General features: G+C 44.9%; 1 protein-coding gene across 2 annotated transcripts in view; it reads right to left on the bottom strand.

The window, feature by feature from the left end:
• The window catches only part of PTPN14 (protein tyrosine phosphatase non-receptor type 14), a 119,025-nt gene that overhangs the window by 40,185 nt on the left and 56,348 nt on the right, over nucleotides 1–22,492 (bottom strand). For both annotated transcript variants that reach the window (XM_081000497.1, XM_081000498.1), the window contains exons 4-6: nucleotides 12,057–12,154; nucleotides 8,061–8,128; nucleotides 768–838 (exon numbers count right to left, since the gene is read on the bottom strand). In XM_081000497.1, the coding sequence (XP_080856623.1) occupies nucleotides 768–838; nucleotides 8,061–8,128; nucleotides 12,057–12,154 (237 nt within the window). The remainder of the gene's footprint in view (nucleotides 1–767; nucleotides 839–8,060; nucleotides 8,129–12,056; nucleotides 12,155–22,492) is intronic.

Below are 22,492 nucleotides of genomic sequence, written 5' to 3'. Positions count from 1 at the left end.
AAAGGCCAAAATAGTTTGGGCAACCCTCCTGTCCCCCAAACTTAAACCTAGGCTATCCAGATCTCATCAAAAACAGTCTGAAGCTGAAAATGAGCAAAGCCAAAGGAAATTTTATAGTCATGCAAAAATGCTACCACCCAGTCACTATCTGTTGCTAGTATTGGCTTCTGACTGGAATTAAGCTATTCTCTCTCAACCTCAGCGCCCGCTGTCAGCAATAATAATAATAATAAATAATACTTTTTTATTTATACCCCACGCTTCCCGGTTCAGAAAACCGGGCTCAGGGCGGCTAACAACAAATTTAAAACACTTAATTGATGCAACAAAAAACAGCAGAAAATACAGTATAAAACGTGAATATCAATAAATTCAGAATTCAAAAATCAATTTAGGGGCGAAATCCATCCAATAAACATTAGATGATCAGCAGGGCTAGCTGGCTAAATTAGTCCTATTTGGGCCAGCGAGGAGATCAGGGGAGAATTAGCTGTGGGATCCCAGAGTGGGTAATCTTCATAAAAAGGGGAGGGGGAAGTCCACTGCCTTTGAACTTGCCAGGGCCATTTTGTTACAATGGCTGATAGGCAAGGAGCCACCCTTTCCCTAAGAGATGTCATTCCAGACCATATCAAAGCCACTGGCGAAAGCAGAAACACAGGTTGCAGGAAATAGCACCGCAGGCTAAACCTACTAGAGAAACAGTTGATAGCGAAGGAAGGCAAGCTGCCTTCTCTGAGCAACACACTGACATTTTGGGGTCTCACCTGTGTTTTGTGTGCACCTTGGCTACTTTGTCAGTCAGCTCCTTCAGGGCTGCTTCATCTTGGATCCAGTCCTAGAGAGACAGAAATAAAACAATGATCAAGAAGTTGGAGCAACTTCCCTAGAGGCAAAGGTTGCCATATTCGGTGCTTTATTCATTTAGAAAAAAAGTCAGTAAGTGGTAACATGACATAAGTGTGTACACTTATGCATTGTGTAAAGAAAGTGAGCAAAGACATTGTCTTCCCTCTCGTATAGCAATATAATGTTATAGTTTTGGGTGGACCACCACCACCCAGAACCCTATAAACCCTGCATTCTGAGGTGGTAGAGTCCTTCCAGGACTACAACACCATTCTCTTGTAGATGAAAGCTCAACTTGGAAGCCGCCCAGCACGCAGCCTACAAACCATCTGGTATAACAGAAACTACTGAGCAAAAGAAAGAAAGAAAAAGTGCTTACAGAGCAAACACTTTCATAGAACCCATCCAAGCAAACCATTCGTTTTGCAAGAAAGGGTACAGGTAATTAAACTGACCCATTAAGAACACAGGAAGCTGCCTCACAGCAAGGCACACAATTCTATGCTCTCCCAGGTTTCAGATATGACTTTCTTAATCCTATTTGGGAATACTGGAAATGGAACCTGGGACTTAAGAGCATAACAGGCCAAAGACCCATCTAGTCTAATGTCCTGTTCTCACAGTGGCCAACCAGGAAGCTATTTTTAAAGTGTTTTAAAAGTGTTTTTACTTTTTATTTTGTTGTACCACCATAAACGGTGGTTTTTATCCATGTATTTTTATTTTGTTTTCTTTTATTTTGGGTTGGGGTGGGATGGTTGTTGAGTGGGGTGGGGATTGGTTTTGTTTTGGTGTAATTGTTTTTTGTTTGTTTGTTTGCTTTTATATTTTGTAAATGGAGGCGAGTATGAGGCTTGGGATTCCTACTGTGGAGGGGCGAGGGAGGTATGGCGGTGGGGGCAGATGTCATAGGCGAAGGGGATCGAGATACGGATATGCTCGTACCCCTTCCAATCTGCGCCCCATCCCGAGAGACGAGGGTAGGGTGAGCAAGGATTACTCACCTCCGTCACTGGTGTTGTGCAATGCCAGGTCTATAGGCAACAAAACCGCCACCCTGCGAGATTTCATCATCTCGCAGGGGGTCGACCTGGCTTGTGTGACGGAGACCTGGGTGCGCGAAGGGGATACTGTTACCTTACGAGAGATGGCGCCCCCGGGTTTTTCCGTCCTCCACCAGTCACGGACTGTGGGCCGGGGGGGAGGGGTGGCATTATTAATCCGGGAAGATTGTTCTTTCAGGGCTCTACCACCGCCATCGATACCCGGCATTGAATGTGTTGGCCTAGTGTGGGGCTCCGAGGTGAGCTTGGCTGTCTGGCTGGTGTACCGGCCACCTAGCGCACCAGCAGCCACCCTGTCAGGCCTGCTGGAGGCGGTGGCCGGCTGGGCCTTGGAGTTCCCTAACCTATTGGTATTGGGGGACTTCAACATCCATGCCGATGCCACTCCCTCCTCACAGGCTCTGGACCTGGTGTCTTCCATGGCGACACTAGGGCTCTCCCAGTTTGTTTCGGGCCCCACACATCAAGCAGGCCACACGCTGGATTTGATCTTTGGTGTCGGTATAGATGTGATCATGTTTCCTTCGATCAAGGTGCCATGGTCTGATCACTATGCTCTGAAAGCCAGGATTGATGTTCCACCCCCACCCTGCTTAGGTGGCGAGCCGATTTGGGCTCGCCCGCGGAGGCTGATGGACCCTGATAGGTTCCGTCAAGCCTTGCGGGACCTTTCTCCCCCTGGCGACTCATTGACTGAGCTTGTTGAGGGCTGGAATACCCAGCTCCTGGCAGCCATCAATGAGATCGCACCTAAGCGCCCTCTGCGACCCCGTAGAAACCGGGCTCCCTGGTTTACTGAGGAGCTCCGGAAAATGAAGCGGGACCTCAGACGGCTAGAGCGAGTATGGCGGGGTGCCCGTGACGGAGCCTCAAGAACATCTTATAGAGTTTTTATGAAAACCTACGAGCTGGCAGTGAAGGCCGCTAAGAAGTCCTACTTCTCGGCCTCCATTGCATCCGCTAGCTCTCGCCCGGCACAATTATTTAGTGTAATTCGGTCTTTAACGTCCCTCGAAGGACAGCCAAATTTAAATAATAATTTGACACACAGCTGTGAGGCATTTGTGAGCTTTTTTGCGGAGAAGGTCCTGTCGCTCCGCCATGACCTCCCTGCCAATTTGGATACAATAAAGGAACTGGAGGCCCCTCGACTGTCCTCGGGTCCAGTATTGGACCACTTTGACCGGATATCCCCAGCCGATGTGGACAGACTCCTCCGAGCTGGAAAGCCCACCATCTGTCCTCTCGACCCGTGCCCGTCTTGGCTGATTAGAGCGTGTCCAGACGAGGTGCGGGCCCCCCTGGGGGATATCATCAATCTGTCCCTTGGCACCGGGACATTCCCAGGGGAACTGAAGGAGGCAGTGGTGCGTCCGCTCTTAAAGAAAACATCATTAGATCCCTTAGATCTATCCAATTACCGCCCAGTTTCGAATCTTCCATTCCTGGGTAAGGTGATTGAGAGAGCGGTTGCTGAACAGCTTGGTAGGTTTCTGGATGAAACATCGGCTCTGGATCCATTCCAGTCCGGCTTCCGCGCTGGTCATGGGACCGAGACGGCTCTGGTCGCCCTAACAGATGATCTCCGTAGGCAGCTGGATCGAGGCGGGTCGGGGCTGCTGATTCTTCTAGACCTGTCAGCAGCCTTCGACATGGTCGATCACGAACTCCTGGACCACCGCCTTGCCGACGTGGGGATCCAGGGCACAGTCCTTCAATGGCTGCGCTCGTTTCTCTCTGGTCGGGGACAGAGGGTGGCGCTTGGGGGGGAACTGTCATCCCGCCACTCCTTGGTGTGTGGAGTGCCCCAGGGTGCGATACTCTCCCCGATGCTTTTTAACATCTTTATGCGCCCCCTCGCCCAGCTTGTCCGGAGTTTTGGGCTGGGCTGCCATCAGTATGCTGATGACACCCAACTCTATCTGTTGATGGATGGCCATCCTGACTCGGCCCCAGACACACTGATCAGATGCTTGGAAGCTGTGGCTGGATGGTTACGTGGGAGCCGGTTGAAGTTAAATCCTTCGAAGACAGAGGTCCTCTGGCTGGGACGGGACGATATGGGATTGAGGGGGCAACTCCCATCTCTTGCGGGGGTGCAATTAGTGCCAGCACCGTCCGTTAAGAGTTTGGGTGTAATCTTCGATACCTCCCTCTCCATGGAGGTGCAGATTGCAGCTATAACAAAGGCGGCATTTTTTCATCTCCGCCAAGCTAAGCAGTTGGCTCCTTACCTCTCTCGCCCTGACCTAGCCACTGTGATCCACGCGATGGTCACCTCCAGACTGGATTATTGTAACTCGCTCTACGTGGGGCTGCCCCTGAGACTGACCCAGAAACTCCAGCGGGTGCAGAATGCCGCAGCGAGACTCCTTACGGGGTCTTCGCTGCGGGATCACATTCATCCGGTGCTATACCAGCTGCACTGGCTCCCGGTGGAGTACAGGATCAGGTTTAAGGTGCTGGTTTTAACCTTCAAAGCCCTATACGGCCTAGGACCCTCGTATCTACGGGACCGCCTCTCCTGGTATGCCCCACAGAGGAACTTACGGTCTTCAAATAAAAACATCTTGAAGGTCCCAGGCCTCAGAGAGGTTAGGCTGGCCTCAACTAGAGCCAGGGCTTTTTCGGCTGCGGCTCCATCCTGGTGGAACGCTCTGTCACAAGAGTCAAGGGCCCTCCAGGACTTGACATCTTTCCGCAGGGCCTGCAAGACAGAGCTGTTCCACCAGGCCTTTGGTCAGGGCGCAGCCTGACTCCCTCCTTTGGCAATCTTTACAATACTTTAGTTTATGGTTGCCATCAATTTTGATTTTAATTAATTCTTTGATGTTTTTATAATGTTGCACTATTTTAGTGTTGTTAGCCGCCCTGAGCCCGGCTTCGGCTGGGGAGGGCGGGATATAAATAAAATTTATTATTATTATTATTATTATTACTATGAGAAGCCCAAGCTCAGGACCTGAGCACAGCAGGAATATCTCCATTTGGGATTCCCAGCATACTGCCTCTGACAGAGGAGGGAGAACTCAACCATGGTGGCTAGTAGCCAATGGCAGACTTATCCTTCTTTTGCATGCAAACCTATCTTTACCACTGAGCCTCAGATCTTCATCGGAGAGGGGGATTCCTCTCCAATATAGACACAATCTCCCTTTCAAAGAAATATAGCCTAGGGGTATTCTATTGCACAGAAAAACATAAAATAATATTGAGAAAAAACAGCTTATTAGCTCCAAAAGGGAATCGCTAAGAAAATAATGCAGGAAAGAAGAGCTAAGTTTATTTCTGCGACGTACTTAGGGTTTTGAGATCAAAAGCTTTGCTGCTGGTTCTGTTTTAAAAAAATATGCAGTCCAATAGGGGGAGAAAGGTTGTCTACATTGTAAACACGGTTTGCGTGTGGCAAGGGTTATCTATTAAAATCATCCGGTGCAATAGTACAAAATGGAATCTGCTCATAATTTCAAAGTTGAAAAGAAAAAGAAAAAAAAAGAAAAAAAGCCATCAAACTCTGAGTGATTATTTTGGAATGCCTCAAGGCTGTGTGTATGTATACTTAACCAAACTGCCTTCGTTCTTGCTCACTGGGGGCCTCCCCGTAATATTTGTTCCTGACACTGAAAAATGTGAAAGCGGTAGCGTGCTAATGAAAAATGGCATGCTACGTGCCTGTACACAGCTGCACACCTGCAAGGCGTTCTGTGTACATAACTTTGTTCTTTTCACCGCTGAAGAAATGCCATTTGACACATATTGTAGCTGCACAAGATCAAACACAGTCCGAAGGCAGCAACCTTTCACCGGTTCTCAAGTTTGCTATTCCCCCTCCGCCCCCCACTTGCAAGAAACACCTCACCCACCAGCAAAGTCTTTGGTCCATTGACTATGCAGTTAATAAGGGCTTACTATTAGCCAATTAAGTAAACTATCCCATGCGGACATCTAACTCTTTCCAGTGGGTGGACACCGTTAAAAAGCCAGGCAGGATGAAGGTACCAATTACAGCGTCGAGTTTGGATGTGGGATATCCAGTTAGCTATTACATTGAACGGCAGATTACACGTGCTCATAGCACTATTTTAGCTTCCCAGTACTCCCACAAAGTAGACTTATGTATGCGTAACTCAGAGTAATGAGATGAAGCTCCCTGCCAAGTGTGTGAACAAAAGAAGGGCCCTGCAGGATCAGGCGAAAGGCCCATCTAGTACAAAATGCTGTTTCTGCAGTGGTCAGTCAGATGCAGGACATGAGCACAACATCATTCTCCTGATCATGAGCCCCAGCAACCATTACTATTAGCAGCTATTGACAGCCTTATCCTTTATGAATTTGTCTAAACCCCCTTTAAAGCTGGCCATTGGTACGTCCCAGGGAAGTAGATTTCGCAGTCTAACTATGCACTGGGTGAAGAAGTACCATCTTTTGTCTGTCCTGAATATACCACCTGAACACGGTTCTGGAGCGAGTGGTCGCAGACCAGATCCAGGCGCTTCAGGAAGAAACTGATTTCCTGGATCCATTTCAATTGGGGTTTAGGCCCAGTTTTGGCACAGAAACTGGTTTGGTTGCCCTATATGATTACCTCTGTTGAGCAAGAGACAAGGGAAACTGTCCCTGTTAATTCTTCTTGAGCTCTCAGTGGCTTTCGATACCATCAACCATGGTATCCTTCTGGAGCGACTGTCCGAACTAGGGGTGGGTGGCACCGCTTTGCGGTGGTTCCAGTCCTACTTGGATGGTCATTCCAGAGGGTTTTGCTTGGGGAATGCTTTTCAGCCCCATGGCACTGTCAATTTGGGGTTCTGCAGGGCTCAATCCTATCCCCCATGTTGTTTAACATCTACATGAAACCGCTGGGTGGGGTTATTCGGAGGTTTGGGGTAACTTGTCAGCAGTATGCTGATGACCCACAGCTCTATTTCTACGTTACATCTGCAGGTAAGGCAATGGAAGTGCTGGACCAGTGTCTTGCCTCGGTAATGGACTGGATGAGAGCCAACAAACTGAAACTCAATCCAGATAAGACTGAAGCACTGTTAGGGTGGTTCCCTAGACTGGATGGGTGGGAGATTGCCTGCTCTTGATGGGGTTACACTTCCTCTGAAGGAGCAGGTTTGTAGCTTGTGGGTACGCCTAGATCAGGGGTCAGCAACCTTACCGCGCCTTGGGCCGGTGTCTCCAGCACCGAGCGCGCAGCAGGCCGGAGGGCAGAGGAGCGTGTGCCCATACGCGTGCGCACACGCTATTTCCGGTGCACTTCCGGGTTGGAGAAACACTGGAAATAGCTTGTGTGCATGTGCACAGGCCTCCTCCGACCTGGATGTGCACTGGAAATAATGCTTGTGCATGCGCACAAGCTATTTCCAGGGCTCCTCCAACCCGGAAGTGGGCAGCCGCACAGTGCCAGTAAGAGCGGGCAGCAGATGTCGCCGCGGGCCGGATAAACGAGTCCCTCAGGCCTTATCCGGCCAGCGGGCCTTAGTTTGGGGACCCCCATCCTAGATCCTTTGCTGTTGCTCCAGTATATGAAGTGAAAGGTCAGTTTTTGCTCCTCCTCAGTTGTGTCCCAGGAAGGCCCACTTGACCAGGGAGGAGGCAGTGACTGGTGTACGTGTGTGGGCAGGGCAGGGCTTGGGAGGTAGGGTTTCTGGAAGGGGTGGGGCTTTTAGGCTTTTGTGGGAAGCGGTCATCAATATACAGTAAGCCCTCAACTTAGATAGAGGTTACATACCACACCTAAAGACAAAATTGTGTATAGTCAAAACAAAACGGGTTCAACAGTCTTTCCCTCCAGACGCCAGCCCCATTTCCATTTTTATTTAATTTGCCAAGCGCGTAAAGTTGAATGCGCACAAATTCAATGTGTGTCAATTGCGAGCTTACTATATTCCAAGGTAGGAAGAGACAACAAGCACTTTTCTCCACCGACTTCTTGAAATTTGCTGAAGGTCATGGCGGATCACTTAACAAGCAGAGCTTGGGTGGCCATTTTTAATGTCTGCTTTAGTTGAGATTCCTGCATTGCTGGTGGTTGCATTAGACAGCCGTCAGGTTCCCTTCCAACTTTACAATTCTATTATTCTATGAAGCAGGAAAAGCCTACATGCAAAAGGTGAAATGAAAGATCAAGGTGTATGAACTCACCATAGGAAACAATACATATTCGCGGAGAAAATCATGAGATGCAAATTGATGGAAGTCTCCAAAATCAGCTGGAGAGGAAAGAGGGAGAGAAAATTAACCTGCAAACCACATTAGCTCAGCGCTCCCTGCACATGAAACTCTCAATCTTGAACAGATACAAAAATGTTTAACGTGCAGCAAACTGGGATGTCCAATGCAAATATGAGAGAATGGTGTCAAATCTGTGACTTAGAAGGAAAAACCCAATACGCCCTACCAAAAGGAAGACATTTTCTCACCAAAGGGTATTTTATTCTTTTAGTAAAAAACCACCCTTATTTAACTTAAACATGAATTGCTTGATTCCTCCCAATTAAACACTGCCATGGAATCCATTTGGATGAAAAATAGTTTAAAACTATTTTAAACAAACTAAAACAAAACATGCATACATACACACATGTTGATTTCATCACTTGTATTTCTGAAATGTGAAAAAAGGAACAGCTTTGGGGTGTTTCCCAATTAGGATGATGTCATCCTCTTGATCACAGATCAACAGATCACAGATTTGAGGTAGGGTTTGTGGATTATTTTTATACCTGGCTTTCATTGTCATGAGTGTACCTCCCTCACCTCTCTTTCTCTTACTGACACACATACACAGAGAGAGACACCCCCATATTTGTGACCCACCAAGCCAAACACAGTTAATCAGGAGCTGATAATCTTCCAGATCATTATGTCTTAGAACACATACTATAAATAGGGCTTGCTAAACCCTTTGCAGGTTGATAAGACAAAGACGATGGTCTTGTGTTCAGCTTATCGCAAATCTCTTCAGGTCAGTATGATAGTATACAAGCCCTCTCTTGTCCTACTCTGAAAAATGGGACGCGGGTGGCGCTGTGGTCTAAATTACTGAGCCTCTTGGGCTTGCCGATCGGAAGGCCAGTGGTTCAAATCCACGTGATGGGATGAGCTCCAATTGCTCTGTCCCAGCTTCTGCCAACCTAGCAGTTTGAAAGCATAACAGTGCAAGTAGATAAATAGGTACTGCTGCAGTGGGAAGGTAAATGGCGTTTCTGTGCACTCTGGCACTTGTTACAGTGTTCCGTTGCACCAGAAGCAGTTTAGTCATGCTGGGCACATGATCTGGAAAGCTGTCTGTGGACAAGCACCGGCTCCCTCGGCCTGAAAGTGAGATGAGCGCCGCAACCCCATAGTTGCCTTTGACTGGACTTAACTGTCCAGGGGTCATTTACCTTTACCCTTTACCTTCTCTGAAAAACAATTAAGTTTTCTGAGCATTTCTGTTGAGAAGCTGGCAATGGAAGATTCAATGCCTATCCTTTTCTAAGGAGGAGATAATCAGTTGTTGGTCTTAATAAGTTCCTTTGCAAAATGGGGACAGACAATTCAAGCGGCCATGGAAAAGAGAACATGCATTTTTAGACTTCTTCCGTTTTTGAAGTCTCCAACCCTTCTAGGCGAGATGGATGAAAATCCTGCCCCTAAAGTCAAAGTTGCAAGGTGAACTCTAGCAGAAATGTTCTTTCTGTAACATCTCGAAGGTTGCAGAATTCTTTTTCTCATTATTTCTAGCAGTTTCGATATCTTTTTAGGAACTTGTGCAAAAACTTTTCTTCCAGTCATGAGGCACTGTAGGGCACTGGATTTTAAATTCTGGTTGTGGGTTGCTCTACATATGTGCTTACTCCGTTAGGGATGGGAGTGACTGGCGGCTTTTTATGTATTCAGCACATAAAGGTAAAGGTACCCCTGCCCGTACGGGCCAGTCGTGACCGACTCTAGGGTTGTGCGCTCATCTCACTCAAGAGGCCGGGAGCCGGCGCCGTCCGAAGACACTTCCGGGTCACGTGGCCAGCGTGACAAAGCTGCACTGGTAAGCCAGCACCAGTGCCGCACACGGAAACGTCAGCACATAACATCATGCAAATAATTGTATTCATTTTTCAGATGTTTTGGAATTGGGAGAATGAGGGTAGAAGTATTTCCTGAAGGCTATAATACTGTCTGTAAAAGACTCTCCCACCTACACCGCTTCATTTTAACAGAGAGAAATATTGCCCAAGAGCAATATTTCTTTTATTTGAATCAGATCAAACACTGCTGAAAAGGTTCTCAAGATGCTGGAAATTCCCCTCATAAATTACACTAGTCAAATATTCTTGCAAAGCCTTCAAGACAATTTCATATGATTACTGGGTGCCAAAAATGCTGTTTCATTTCATTTCACATTATAAATGTGTGTTTACTTCTAAACTAGAGAACACAAGCAGATAAGAAACTGTGCATGTAACTCTTTTTATTTTTTAAAAAATCTGCACACAAACTTTTAAAAACACACACACACATTTAAATGAAGCAGGGGGGAACCTGTAGGAATTCCCTATGTCACTTTTCAGTCAAGGACAATGGGGGGGACAGGGGAAAACTGTAACTGATTGTACATTTGTTCCTATATTTTAATTTTTTTTTATAAAAAAAGGTTATGCAGAAAATGAACAATGTGAGCACATAAGGCTTTCTGAATGCCTACAACACTGGAACAATAAAACACATTCTATCTCAGTCCACAGTCACAGTAAAGCTTTTGGAGCTATGCCCTGAGAAAAAACTGGCTTAGTTTGGCTGTAATGAGAAACAATGATTTTCTATTATGAGAATGAGCTGTGGTGAACCTTGGTCTCATGCAGTCATCCTCACATCTCCTCCCTTCCACTTCTGATTTTTAAACTAACCACAGTTTCCTATTATGTGCTAACTGTGGCTTGTTCAGACTATGATTAATGAGAACAAGTCAGAATCTGGAACCACTTTGATCCTGATTGGCTATCATTAAAATCACAGATTAAACAAACCAGTTTCCCGAGTCAGACATCTTGGGGAACTCTGGTTAGTTTAAAACAGGGGTGCCTAACCTGTGGTCCTCCAGATGTTGCTGGACCCATCAGCCTCAGCCAACAGGGTCAATAGCCAGGAATGATGGGGTTTGTAATCTAACAACATCTGGAGGGCCACAACTTGGCCAGTCATGATGTAAAACTACTACTCTCCATCCCTAGGTTATGAAACAGAAAAGGGGAAAGAGGAAGCAGAAGTACACTCATTCATTTAGTGGGAAACCATGGTTTACCCACTAAAGGAACTAGACTACTGTTAGCTAGTCACAATCTATAACAGTAGCTGCAGGGTAGGCGGGGACTGGATAAGGCCCATGGGACTTGTTTATCCGGCCTGCGGCGACCCCTACCACCGCCCACCGCTGCCCGCTCTTACTGGTGCAGCGCGGGGACCCACTTCTGGGTCGGAGGAGCACCAGAAATAGCTTGTGCACATGCGCACGAGCCTCCTCCAACCCGGATGTGCACTGGAAATAGTGTTTGCGCACGTGTGGGCGCATGATTCCCCGACCCACCTCACGATCGTCGCTCAAGACACTGGCCCGAGGCAAGGAAAGCTTGGACCCCTGGCCTAAGAGCATCAGGTGAGAAAGCACAAGTTATGGGTTCAAGGCCTGTTCCTAAAATGATTTCCCCCTCTGTTTCAATATTTGTTCACTCTCAATATTTGCAGTGTAATGGGCAGCTACATAATGAGAAAGAGAGACAGACAGACAGACAGACAGACAGAGAAAAAAATACAGTGGCTAGAATGTTAAACTGCACTTCCCAATTTAAATTACATGTTTCAATCTCATGCAATAGTCCTGGGAATCTCCACCATAGCAAATGTAGCGAAATAAATTTCTAACACAGTTATGCCAGGAATTATTTCTTGGGGGCTGAATTCCATACATATACTATTTCCAAATTATAAAGTGGCACTTTTAAAAATGTCAGTCAGTGTCTGTCATCTGAAGTATTTTGAATCAAGCCAGCTACCAACGCTGAGCAGGTTGCCACATCTAGTCTACAGTAACTGGAACTTATTCCTGTTGCAGTCAAATAAGCAGATAATATGAGAAAGAGTGAGCAGGTGAGTTTGCCGTACCTTGAACCGCCAAGGCAGCTAACTTTATCCCATGTTCCCGTGAAGATCGCAATCGTCCATCAAGAACATCTTTTTTTACCTGTAGGTAATACTGATACCTGTAAACAAGAGAAACAGCAAAATGAAACCAACAGTATCTACACTTGGGGTTGCCCTCACCCCACCCCGAAAGAACAAAGAGATTGCTGGGCAATTACATTTATACCCAAACATTCTACATAGTTTGTTGTACATTTGAACCAGAGGGCGAGTGCTTCAGCATGGAAGAGAAATACCTGTTCTAAATTCCAGGATTCTCAACTGTATGAAGAGCCTACATAGCAGACTCCTATGCATGTTTCCTCAGGCTCCCTTGTGGTCAACGGGACTTACTCTTGTCTTTTCCTGCTGTGATATATCAAAATCCAACCAACACAGTGCTCCTCCAGATACAGTCATACCTCGGGTCGAAGTAGCTTCGGGTTGAGCATTTTCGGGTTGCGCTCTGCGGTGACCCAGAAGTAACAGAACGTGTTACTTCCGGGTTTCGCAGCTCGCGCATGCGCAGATGCTCAAAATGATGTCATGTGCATGCGAATCGCAACCCCGCGCACGCACAGACGTGGGTTGCGTTCTGCTCTGGATGCAGACGGGGCTTCGGAACGGATCCCATTCACATCCAGAGTTATCACTGTAGTCTGCTTAATAAGCATTCATCCTGATTTGCTTTCACAAAGGCTTGTGTGGAGGTTGTGCCCACTGTTCACTGAGCATTCACTCTAATACATTTGCATGGGGTTATATAACAACCAACATTCATCATTCTCCTCCCTGCTCTGTGTTTACAGTGGTACCTCGGTTCTCAAACTTAATCTGTTCTGGAAGTCTGTAAACCTAAAATTTCCAGTATGTGTCTGAATCCATCCCTCAAAATACTGTCAGTCTGGAGGCTGCTAATAATAAAGACGTATTGTAAGAAATCAATGGAACTCTCTAATCCGTTTTCGAAACAGTTCCTATAGTGTTTTTGCAAGATGTTAGCTATGAGTCTGGAGCATCTGAAAAATACCTGCTGAAATACATTTGTTTCTTGATAGGCAAAGCTCTTCCTCTCATTCTCCAGGGCCACTGAAAGATAGAGATGCAGGAGCTGGCCGCTAGACAGCACCAAAGGTCTGACCAAGCCTGAATTCTCCAGCTTGCTGCACAGTTGTGACATTATAATTAAGAATGCACTTCAGAGCCTGGCTGAGCACTGGAATAGGCTGGGGAGTTTTGCTAGATGCTAAATTTCTGAAGGCCTGTGGGTTTTGTCTAAATTAGGTTGCCTGGAAAGAAAAATAAGCCTGAAGTATGTGAACAGAAGACCTTCCGTTAGCAAAGGGAGCAGAGTTTTCCCTGTTTTGACTGTACATATAATCGCTGCAAGGCTGCCAATCTCATTTCAACGGGTATGCATGGGAGTGGAAAACAAGTCCAGGCAAAGATGGAACTACAAGATGGTTGTTTCCCTTCAGCAGAAAACGTGAGTTGTAACCTTACACACCATCAGATGCATATCACGGCATTTACAATAACAGACTAGAGTTGCACTTGGGGAGTAGAACAGGGCAAAAGTTTTAGCCCATCCAAGTGAGAGCAGCAAGGCGGAACCATCTCTTTCTGTCTGAAGTCCTGTCACATTTTTTTATCCTTATTACTGTACCATGGAACACATATTTAAACAGCAGCAGCATCCATTAAGCAGTGACGCTTGAAAATGTTGTTCAGTTATTTTTAAGCAAACCAACCAGCATAACTCTGTTGCCCTGTTCTGTTCATAGACCATGTCCATGTGACTAATACATGAAATGGGTTAGAGCAGGCTTCCTCAACCTTGGCCCTCCAGATGTTTTTGGCCTACAACTCCCGTGATCCCAGGCTAGCAGGACCCGTGGTCAGGGATGATGGGAGTCATTCTAGAACAGCCTTTCTCACCCCTGGTTGTTGGACTACAACTCCCATCATAACTAGCTAGCAGGACCAGTGGTCAGGGATGATGGGAGTTGTAGTCCAATACCATCTGGGGACCCAAGGTTGAGAAAGGCTGCTCTAGAATGCCATGATTGTGGGGTTGTTGTTGTTGTTTTTTTAAAAAAGAAGACGCTCAGGCATCAGAGATGGGCCTTGCTGGGCCTCTTTAACTCCACTTTTTAGCTGTTCTCAAGGAAGTATGAAGTAAAAAAGCTGAAAGCATCTGCAGAAACATACACCATACAGAAACACTCAGTGGAAGATTGGTTTGCTGACCTAAGATGGGTGAAACAAAATGGCCTGCACTAATTTCTGTCTCATACCATGGGCTGCATGCTGTTTTTTCACCTGTAAGAACTATAACGGCCCACTGATCAATTGAGCAAGTACAAATTGGGTCAAGCGCAAGCGCAGATCAATGTGATCAAGTAAGAGGTCTCACACCATTCTATCAGGAGGTGTGTACCACACAATGTGGGAAATCGGGCCTTTAGTGTGGTGGTACCTGCCCTCTAGAACTCCCTTCCATTGTATATCAGACAGATGCCTTCTCTATGGTCTTTTCAGTGCCTGCTGAAGATGTTCCTCTTTCAAAAGGTCTTCCAAAAATGTTTATCTATGTGCTGTTGCAAACTTCTTTTTCATAATGGTTTATAACTGTTTTTATATATGCAATTGTTTTAACTGTTTGCAGCTGTTATATATATGCTGTAATATTGTAAACTGCTTCAGGATGTCTCATGGGAAGTGATTCATAAGTAAGAAGTTTCTAGTGTTTAAACTGATTAAGTTTAGGTACATCTTCATAACATCAAAGCCTCACCAAAAATGTATTTTTATTAAGTATATTTTATTCAGATCATTGATATATCAACAATAATTCCAACTAATAGCCTTAAATTAATAACATTACAATAAACTAAATATAGCATAGGGTTTACACTGCTACCGAACTTATTATTCCAGAACATCTAAACAAACAAACAAACAAAAAAACACACCCCACAATTGCTCTATAAATTGCTCTTATTGGGTTGATTTACACATATTCTGTTATAGTAGGTAAACTGATCATCGTCACTATGGCCCAGATCTTTTTGATTCATTCAAACTCTGTAGCAGGTATGTTCTTATTCTAGTTCTTTGCAATCACTATGTTTGCACCAGTGGTAAGGTTAGTTTCCACTTCTTGATCATTTCTGAGGAAACGTATTTTAAATAAATATATTTTTAAGATACTAAAGGAAGTGTGTGGAGTAAAGAAACCAATATGTTTGAAGGGAAAGGCCATTACCTTGCTATAGTAATACGCAAGGATGGAAACAGTTGTCGTCGTCTCTCACAAATAATAATAATAATAATAATAATAATAATAAACACCTGTATGCTTTTAACTTTCAGCTCAATCCATTAAAATTAGCCTCTGCTGAATAATCAATGGAAGCTTTTGCTGATCAAACAAGCATTCCAGCTGTCTAAACCTTGCAGCCTTACTGTGCCTGTAGAGTGTTTCATCAGCGCAATCAATTCCACTTGCAAAATGGACCTTTCCTCCCCTCTCTCTGTGTGCACCCCTGCCTCCCCCAAATCTGCTCTGGAAGGTTGGGGAAAACCCCAGAAAATATTTAGGGTTTAGGGTAGGAGGAAGGGGGGGGAGTTCTGTTGCACTCGTGCAAATCCTAGCACTGATGGAGCTTGTTTCTTAGCGCTACACTGGATGCAACCCACTTTCTAGATACTGGATGTCTCCAAGCTATACTTTCAATTGGGTGTATTTGCAAAAATTAAAGGAACGTGCTTAATAGCAGCTTATAATATGAAACACGCATCTTGGTTGCCAGCAAGGTACAACTCCTTTTAAATTCCTCTCTATTACGTAATTACTGGATGGACCGGTAGCCTGTTAATTAAACAGCCTAGACCTGTTCCCATCTTCCTGGTAATTTCTCAGGGATTTGAATGGTTTTTATTTTATTTTTTAAAATGAAAACGATGCCGAAGAAATATTGATTCGGCGAATCATAGAACGAATGAACCTTTTCTTAAAATGTAGCAAGTTTGGGATGGCAGGCATCCCAGTCCCTAGCAGCTTAAAGATAGCAGTGAATTGCGAAACAGGAACTGGAGTAGGCTGGTATGAGTATTATTAAAAGAGGCAGTGTGCTGCAGCAGTGAGAGTGATGGGCTAATACCAGTCCAGAGAGACCCAGGTTCAAATCTCCAGGAAGCTACAAAGCCTGCTGGCTAATCTTGGGTTGCGGACTTGCCCTCTGGGTGGAGAACCATATACGCTGCCCTGAAGCTGTTAAAAGATAAGTACGTAAAGTAAAGGGACCCCTGACCATTAGGTCCAGTCGTGACAAACTCTGGGGTTGCGGCGCTCATCTCGCTTTATTGGCCGAGGGAGCCGGTGTACAGCTTCCGGGTCATGTGGCCAGCATGACTAAGCCGCTTCTGGTGAACCAGAGCAGTGCACGGAAACGCCGTTTACCTTCCCGCCAGAGTGGTACCTATTTATCTACTTGCACTTTGATGTGCTTTCAAACTGCTAGGTTGGCAGGAGCAGGGACTGAGCAACGGGAGCTCACCCTGTCGCGGGGATTCGAACCGCCGACCTTCTGATCCGCAAGTCCTAGGCTCTGTGGTTTAACCCACAACGCCACCTGCATCCCTAAGAGATGCGGATCCCTAAGGGATTCTCTTAAGGATCCCTAAGAGATGTTAAGAGATAGGCAGGATAAAACAGTAATTGATAAACGGATCAGGTTTAATGCAGTGCCATAGGGGCAGGAATACCAGCCTTGGAAAGTGAAACTGATGGATGTGCTCTCGCTTCTACCTGTTTGGCCTACTTCTTACCAAGATAGTAATCCTGAGTCTGCATACCAGTTCGGAGGACTGTGCATCATGTCAACTGGCAGCAGGGTTTCAGACAGAGATCATCCACTACGCATCTCATGGTGTGAAATGGTTGGGGCAATATGTTTTTCGCACCATACCTTCGAGATTTCCTCTCTTCTTTGATTCCGGGCTCGTTTTCTCCTTTCCTACGTTGAGGGGGAGGGCACAGGGTATGGGTTGGGGACCTGCCATCACCAACTGGGAATTAATGTTCTCCCACAAATCTTACACATTTTTGTCCTCAACAGATTTCAGGTTTTGGATGTACTAAAACAGTGTTTTTCAACCACTGTTCTGTGGCACACTAGTGTGCCGCAAGATGTTGCCTGGTGTGCCGTGGGAAAAATTGAAAAATTTGAAAGATTAAAAAAAATAAAATTCAAATTTTCGCCCACTAGGCGGGCGCCGGACTGTGTCCTGGGTATGGGGTGGGGTGGGGTTTTTGACCCCACCCTCGGCCAGCACAGGGGTGCTCCTCGGGGGAAACCCTCCACTTTTCTGATGTCCGGGCTGTGATTGGTCCAGACTCCAGCCTGGACCTATCACAGTAGGACATCATCTTCCGACTTCCTTCCCGCCCGAGCACACTGTGTGCAGCAGCGGAGAGAAGAAGACGTCGCGACTCGAGTCACCAGGAGGACCGGAGAAGTTGTCATTTTATTTCTCTTCAGTCTCCACTGAATGCCTTGACTGGGTTAGGGACCCTTATAGCTCAGCATCAGTTGGTGGAAAGGACACGACTTTACAGGAGCAGGAGGAACTAACTGAACTGAGACAAAATCGTGGTTTCAAGCTAAGATTTGCTGATCTACCTCTGGACAGTTTTTGGTTGGATACTGCGAAGGAGTTCCCCCTTCTGGCAAACAAAGCTATTTTGACATTGCTCCCATTTTCCACTACATATCTGTGTGAGATGAGCTTTTCAAGCATGATTGCTATAAAAACTAAATACAGAGAGAGACTGAGAGCTGTTGACGAAGAGCTACGTGTGTGTCTTTCTTCGATTCCAGCCAGAATATCAGCTTTGTGTTCAGCCAAACAGGCCCAGGTTGCGCACTGAATAAAGTATTTTATAATTTTTCATATTTCTGTTTACTTACTATTTCATAATAAAGTAATTATAAAATACAGTGGTGCTTCGCAAGATGAAATTAATCCATTCCGCGAGTCTCTTCGTCTTGCGGTTTTTTCGTCTTGCAAAGCACGGCTATTAGCGGCTTAGCGGCTTTAAGAAAAAGGAAACAAACTCGCAAGAACTCGCAAGACGTTTCGTCTTGCGAAGCAAGCCCATAGGGAAATTTGTCTTGCGGAACGACTCAAAAAACGCAAAACCCTTTCGTCTAGCGAGTTTTTCGTCTTGCGAGGCATTCGTCTTGCGGGGCACCACTGTACTTTCTTTGTGTTTATTTGATTCCTATTCAAGAGAATTACTTTATATATAGTCAATATAGGCACAGAGTTAAATTTTTTAACATTTTCTAATGGTGGTGTGCCTCGTGATTTTTTTCATGAAACAAGCGTGCCTTTGCCCAAAAAAGGTTGAAAAACACTGTACTAAAACAATCATTTTTTTATTAATATTTTTTGAATTGGTTAGTCGCTTTACTTGCCTGGGGCAACCTGAAGCGCCTTGCAAACAAACAAAGAGAAAGCCAAGAAAGCCCCCATATAGATACATTAGAACCAAGGCAAAAGAGACACTTAAAATAAATGTATTAAGATTAAACCTTTGGGGTGTTTTTTTTAAAGGGGGCAGTAATATAGCCTGTGCTTTTGCAACAAAATGGAAGGCATGTCTCAACCCAGTCCTTAGTGCCTGCCCTTGAACTCTTGAATTAATTAAAGCAAATTACAGGGAGACAAAGTACAATGCAACCAAACTCCCTTCACAACCACCTATTAATCAGGGTTAATCCAAAATACCAGGAGATTCAGGACAGTACCAGAAACATGCAGGTTTTGGGTTGTTGGTTTTTTGTTTTTTTTCCCCAAACATCACACACACATTTCTGGAATAGCCTCCAATTCTTTACTCCGCTTTCAAAGACATTCTTGAGCATACCTCAGCTGAACTAGGACCATAAATTGTAGCAAATCCGAAACAAGGTGACAGCAATTAAAAAAAAAAAAAAGCACAGAGGCCCAATGGGATTAACCCAATTTGTCAAGCTTGGAAAGGAACAAGGAAAAGACAATTTAAAAAGAGAAAAGGCAGCTGAAATGAGTGGGGCAGGAAGCAAGAGGGTGGGGGAAAGAGCATGCTTTCCTTTCCTTTTTTTTCCCTTTCCTGGGTTCAGCACCCAGCTGAACACCATGTGCTTCTTATAATTAGAGTGCTGAACAGTTTGCACTGGGCATTGGCTAAGTCAGTGCCTGCCACTCGAAATAATAGGTTGGAATTCTCAGCACCCTGCTTTCCCCTGCTGTGACCACTCTCCTCCCAGGGACTTGACTCTTGATATTTTATTTGTATTATTATTATTATTATTATTATTATTATTATTATCTTAATATTTTTATTAAGAATTTAAACAAAACATATTGTCTTAATACATATCATCCTTGATTCCCCCCCCCATTTCCCCCCTTCGCCCCATAAAATAACTCCCCTCCCCTCCTCCCCTGACTTCTCTCTGCTCCAATCTCTGGTTTCTCTACAAATGCTATTCTCTGCATGTTACATAATTGTATAAATCCTTAATTTGTCTGACTGATTATTGTCAATAAAAAATTTGTGAGTGTTTATTCAAAACCTGCCAAGGAGTCCAGTTCACTTTGTTGTTTCTTAAAGTGCTTTGTAAAACGTTCCCATTCATCTTTAAAGTCACAGTTATCCTTGTCCCGTAGTTTATGAATCAATTTTGCCAATTCTGCATAGTCCATCAATTTCTCTTGCCATAGGTCTTTAGTCGGGGTTTCCTCATTCTTCCATATTTGTGTTATTTTTAATACAGGAAGAGCCCTGATGGATCCAGCATGCTGTTCTCAAGGTGGCCAACCACCTGCCTACAAAAAACCAAGAACGGCACCCTCCCCACTTCAGCTCCCCAGCAGCAACTGGTATAAACAGGCATAGCTGTGTAGTGGACATACCCGTATTTTTCGCTCTATAACACGCACCCGACCATAACACGCACATAGTTTTTAGAGGAGGAAAATCCGTAGGCATGCCACCCATAGGCATTCCCTCCATAACACGCACAGACATTTCCCCTTACTTTCTAGGAGGAAAAAAGTGAGTGTTATGGTGCAAAAAATACGGTAATTATATCGCTCTCACAACTAATTGCCATTGATAGCTTTATCATTCATACATAGCAGCTAAAGGGGCCCCAAGAATTATTTAAGAAAGAAATGTCAATTTAGCACTATAAGGCAATGCTTTATATGGGGAACTTGAATTGAAAAGTTTTGGATAACTGGGATTCACATGATGGGGGTCAGACTATCCCACCGACAACTTCCACGCACGGTAAGGAACACAGCTCACCATAATGGAGTTTAATTGTGCCAAGCCACACCAACTGAATCATACCCAAATATGCTTCTGCTTGCTCTGAAAGGGACATGCCACTAACATTACAGTGTGAGGGAAAGAAGCTTGGGTTACATACTGAAGCAATGTGAGTCAACAGTTTGAAGATTCCTCTGGTATTCAGCCAGGTTAATAGCCAAGTCAGATGATGAGATTCATGCTAAAAGAATCTTAAGGATATGGCGAGGACAAATGTTAAAAATGAGATGCGCTGCAAAGTCTTCTTGTAAAAATGCTTTCAGTACGTGGAGTGCATGGAACCATCCTTGGTGGATCGTTCCTTTACAGTGATACCTCAGGTTACAGACACTTCAGGTTACAGACTCCACTAACCCAGAAATAGTACCTCAGGTTAAGAACTTTGCTTCAGGATGAGAACAGAAATTGTGCTCCGGCGGTGCAGCAGCAGCAGGAGACCCCATTAGCTAAAGTGGTACCTCAGGTTAAGAACAGTTTCAGGTTAAGAACAGACCTCCAGAACAAATTAAGTTCTTAACCCGAGGTACCACTGCATATTTATCATTTACTTGTTGCCCATAGAGTAACTTACTGCAATCCTTTTGTTCTTTTCCACATTTCAAATATGTGGTCCAGAACAAGCGTGATGCTGAAAACCATGGCATGCCTGATTATTATTCCCATTTTACAGGTCAGGATTTGTTTCAAATCTTTCTAAGCTGTCTTTCATGGCTATGTAGCCTTCCCAAGATAACTTGCGTTAATAGCAAATGCAAAATTTTAACCATAACACTGGAACATATGATTCAATTTATTTTTTTAAAACGAGTCAGCTTAAATAAGCCCAATGCAATAAAATTCAACAGCTACCAATAAAAACCTCAGGAGGAGAATGTGAAGTAAAACCTTCAAGTAAAAACCAGGGGAAACAAATGAGTTTTAAAAACTTTCTTAAAAGACCTGAGCTGAGGCAGCCCATCCTATATATCTTGGAAGGGAACTCCACCACTAAAAAGGCCCAATCTCCAATGTATTCCTCATCTCTCATGATGTGATTCCCTGCCTCCTTTCAAAGTTTGAAGCAAACCTCTGTTGGCTGTTTTGCATGCACTGGGAAACCATGAGATGCACCTTCCTTGCAAAAGTGAAGTGGAATAGCTTTGATTCTGCTTTGGTTCCTTGTATGTAAGGGAAACCCACCTTCATTTTGAAAATTCACATAAAACAGCAAACATTGCCTTGAATGAAGAAAATAGACAGAAGAGAGAAGAGAGGGTGAAAGGAGGAGAACACATGTGAGCCTGAGACAGATTCTCACAGTGAAGTGACACATTATCTTCCAAGCAGTTTGTATAGAAATTGGCATGATAAGCCTCTTTTAAAGCAGATCTTACTTGGAGGCAAGTCCCACTGTACTGAACATGACTTACTCCTAAGTAAGTACAGTGGTACTTCGGGTTACATACGCTTCAGGTTACAGACTCCGCTAACCCAGAAATAGTACCTCAGGTTAAGAACTTTGCTTCAGGATGAGAACAGAAATCATGTGGCGGCAGCCGGAGGTCCCATTAGCTAAAGTGGTACCTCAGGTTAAGAACAGTTGCAGGTTAAGAACAGACCTCAAGAACAAATTACAGTGGTACCTCGGGTTAAGTACTTAATTCGTTCCGGAGGTCCGTTCTTAACCTGAAACTGTTCTTAACCTGAAGCACCACTTTAGCTAATGGGGCCTTCTGCTGCTGCCGTGCCGCCGGAGCACGATTTCTGTTCTCATCCTGAAGCAAAGTTCTTAACCTGAAGTGTATGTAACCTGAAGTGTATGTAACCTGAAGCGTATGTAACCTGAGGTACCACTGTAAGTTCTTAACCAGAGGTACCACTGTATGCATGGGCTTCAGCTGTATTTATGTAGAAATGCCCTTTGCAATCCCAAGCCAATGTGGGTCACCTCTCAAGAGGGGTTATGTAAAAGTGACATCCTTGTACCCAGCAGCTTGCGCCCAGGTATGTGTTTACAGCTCACTACAGCGCTAAGCTCTGCAGAAAAGCC

Source organism: Podarcis pityusensis (assembly GCF_964106645.2).
Source record: "Podarcis pityusensis genome assembly, chromosome: 3".
Lineage (NCBI taxonomy): Eukaryota > Metazoa > Chordata > Lepidosauria > Squamata > Lacertidae > Podarcis > Podarcis pityusensis.
Note: the sequence above shows the minus strand (reverse complement) of the source record. Positions and strands in the feature narration are given on the sequence as shown.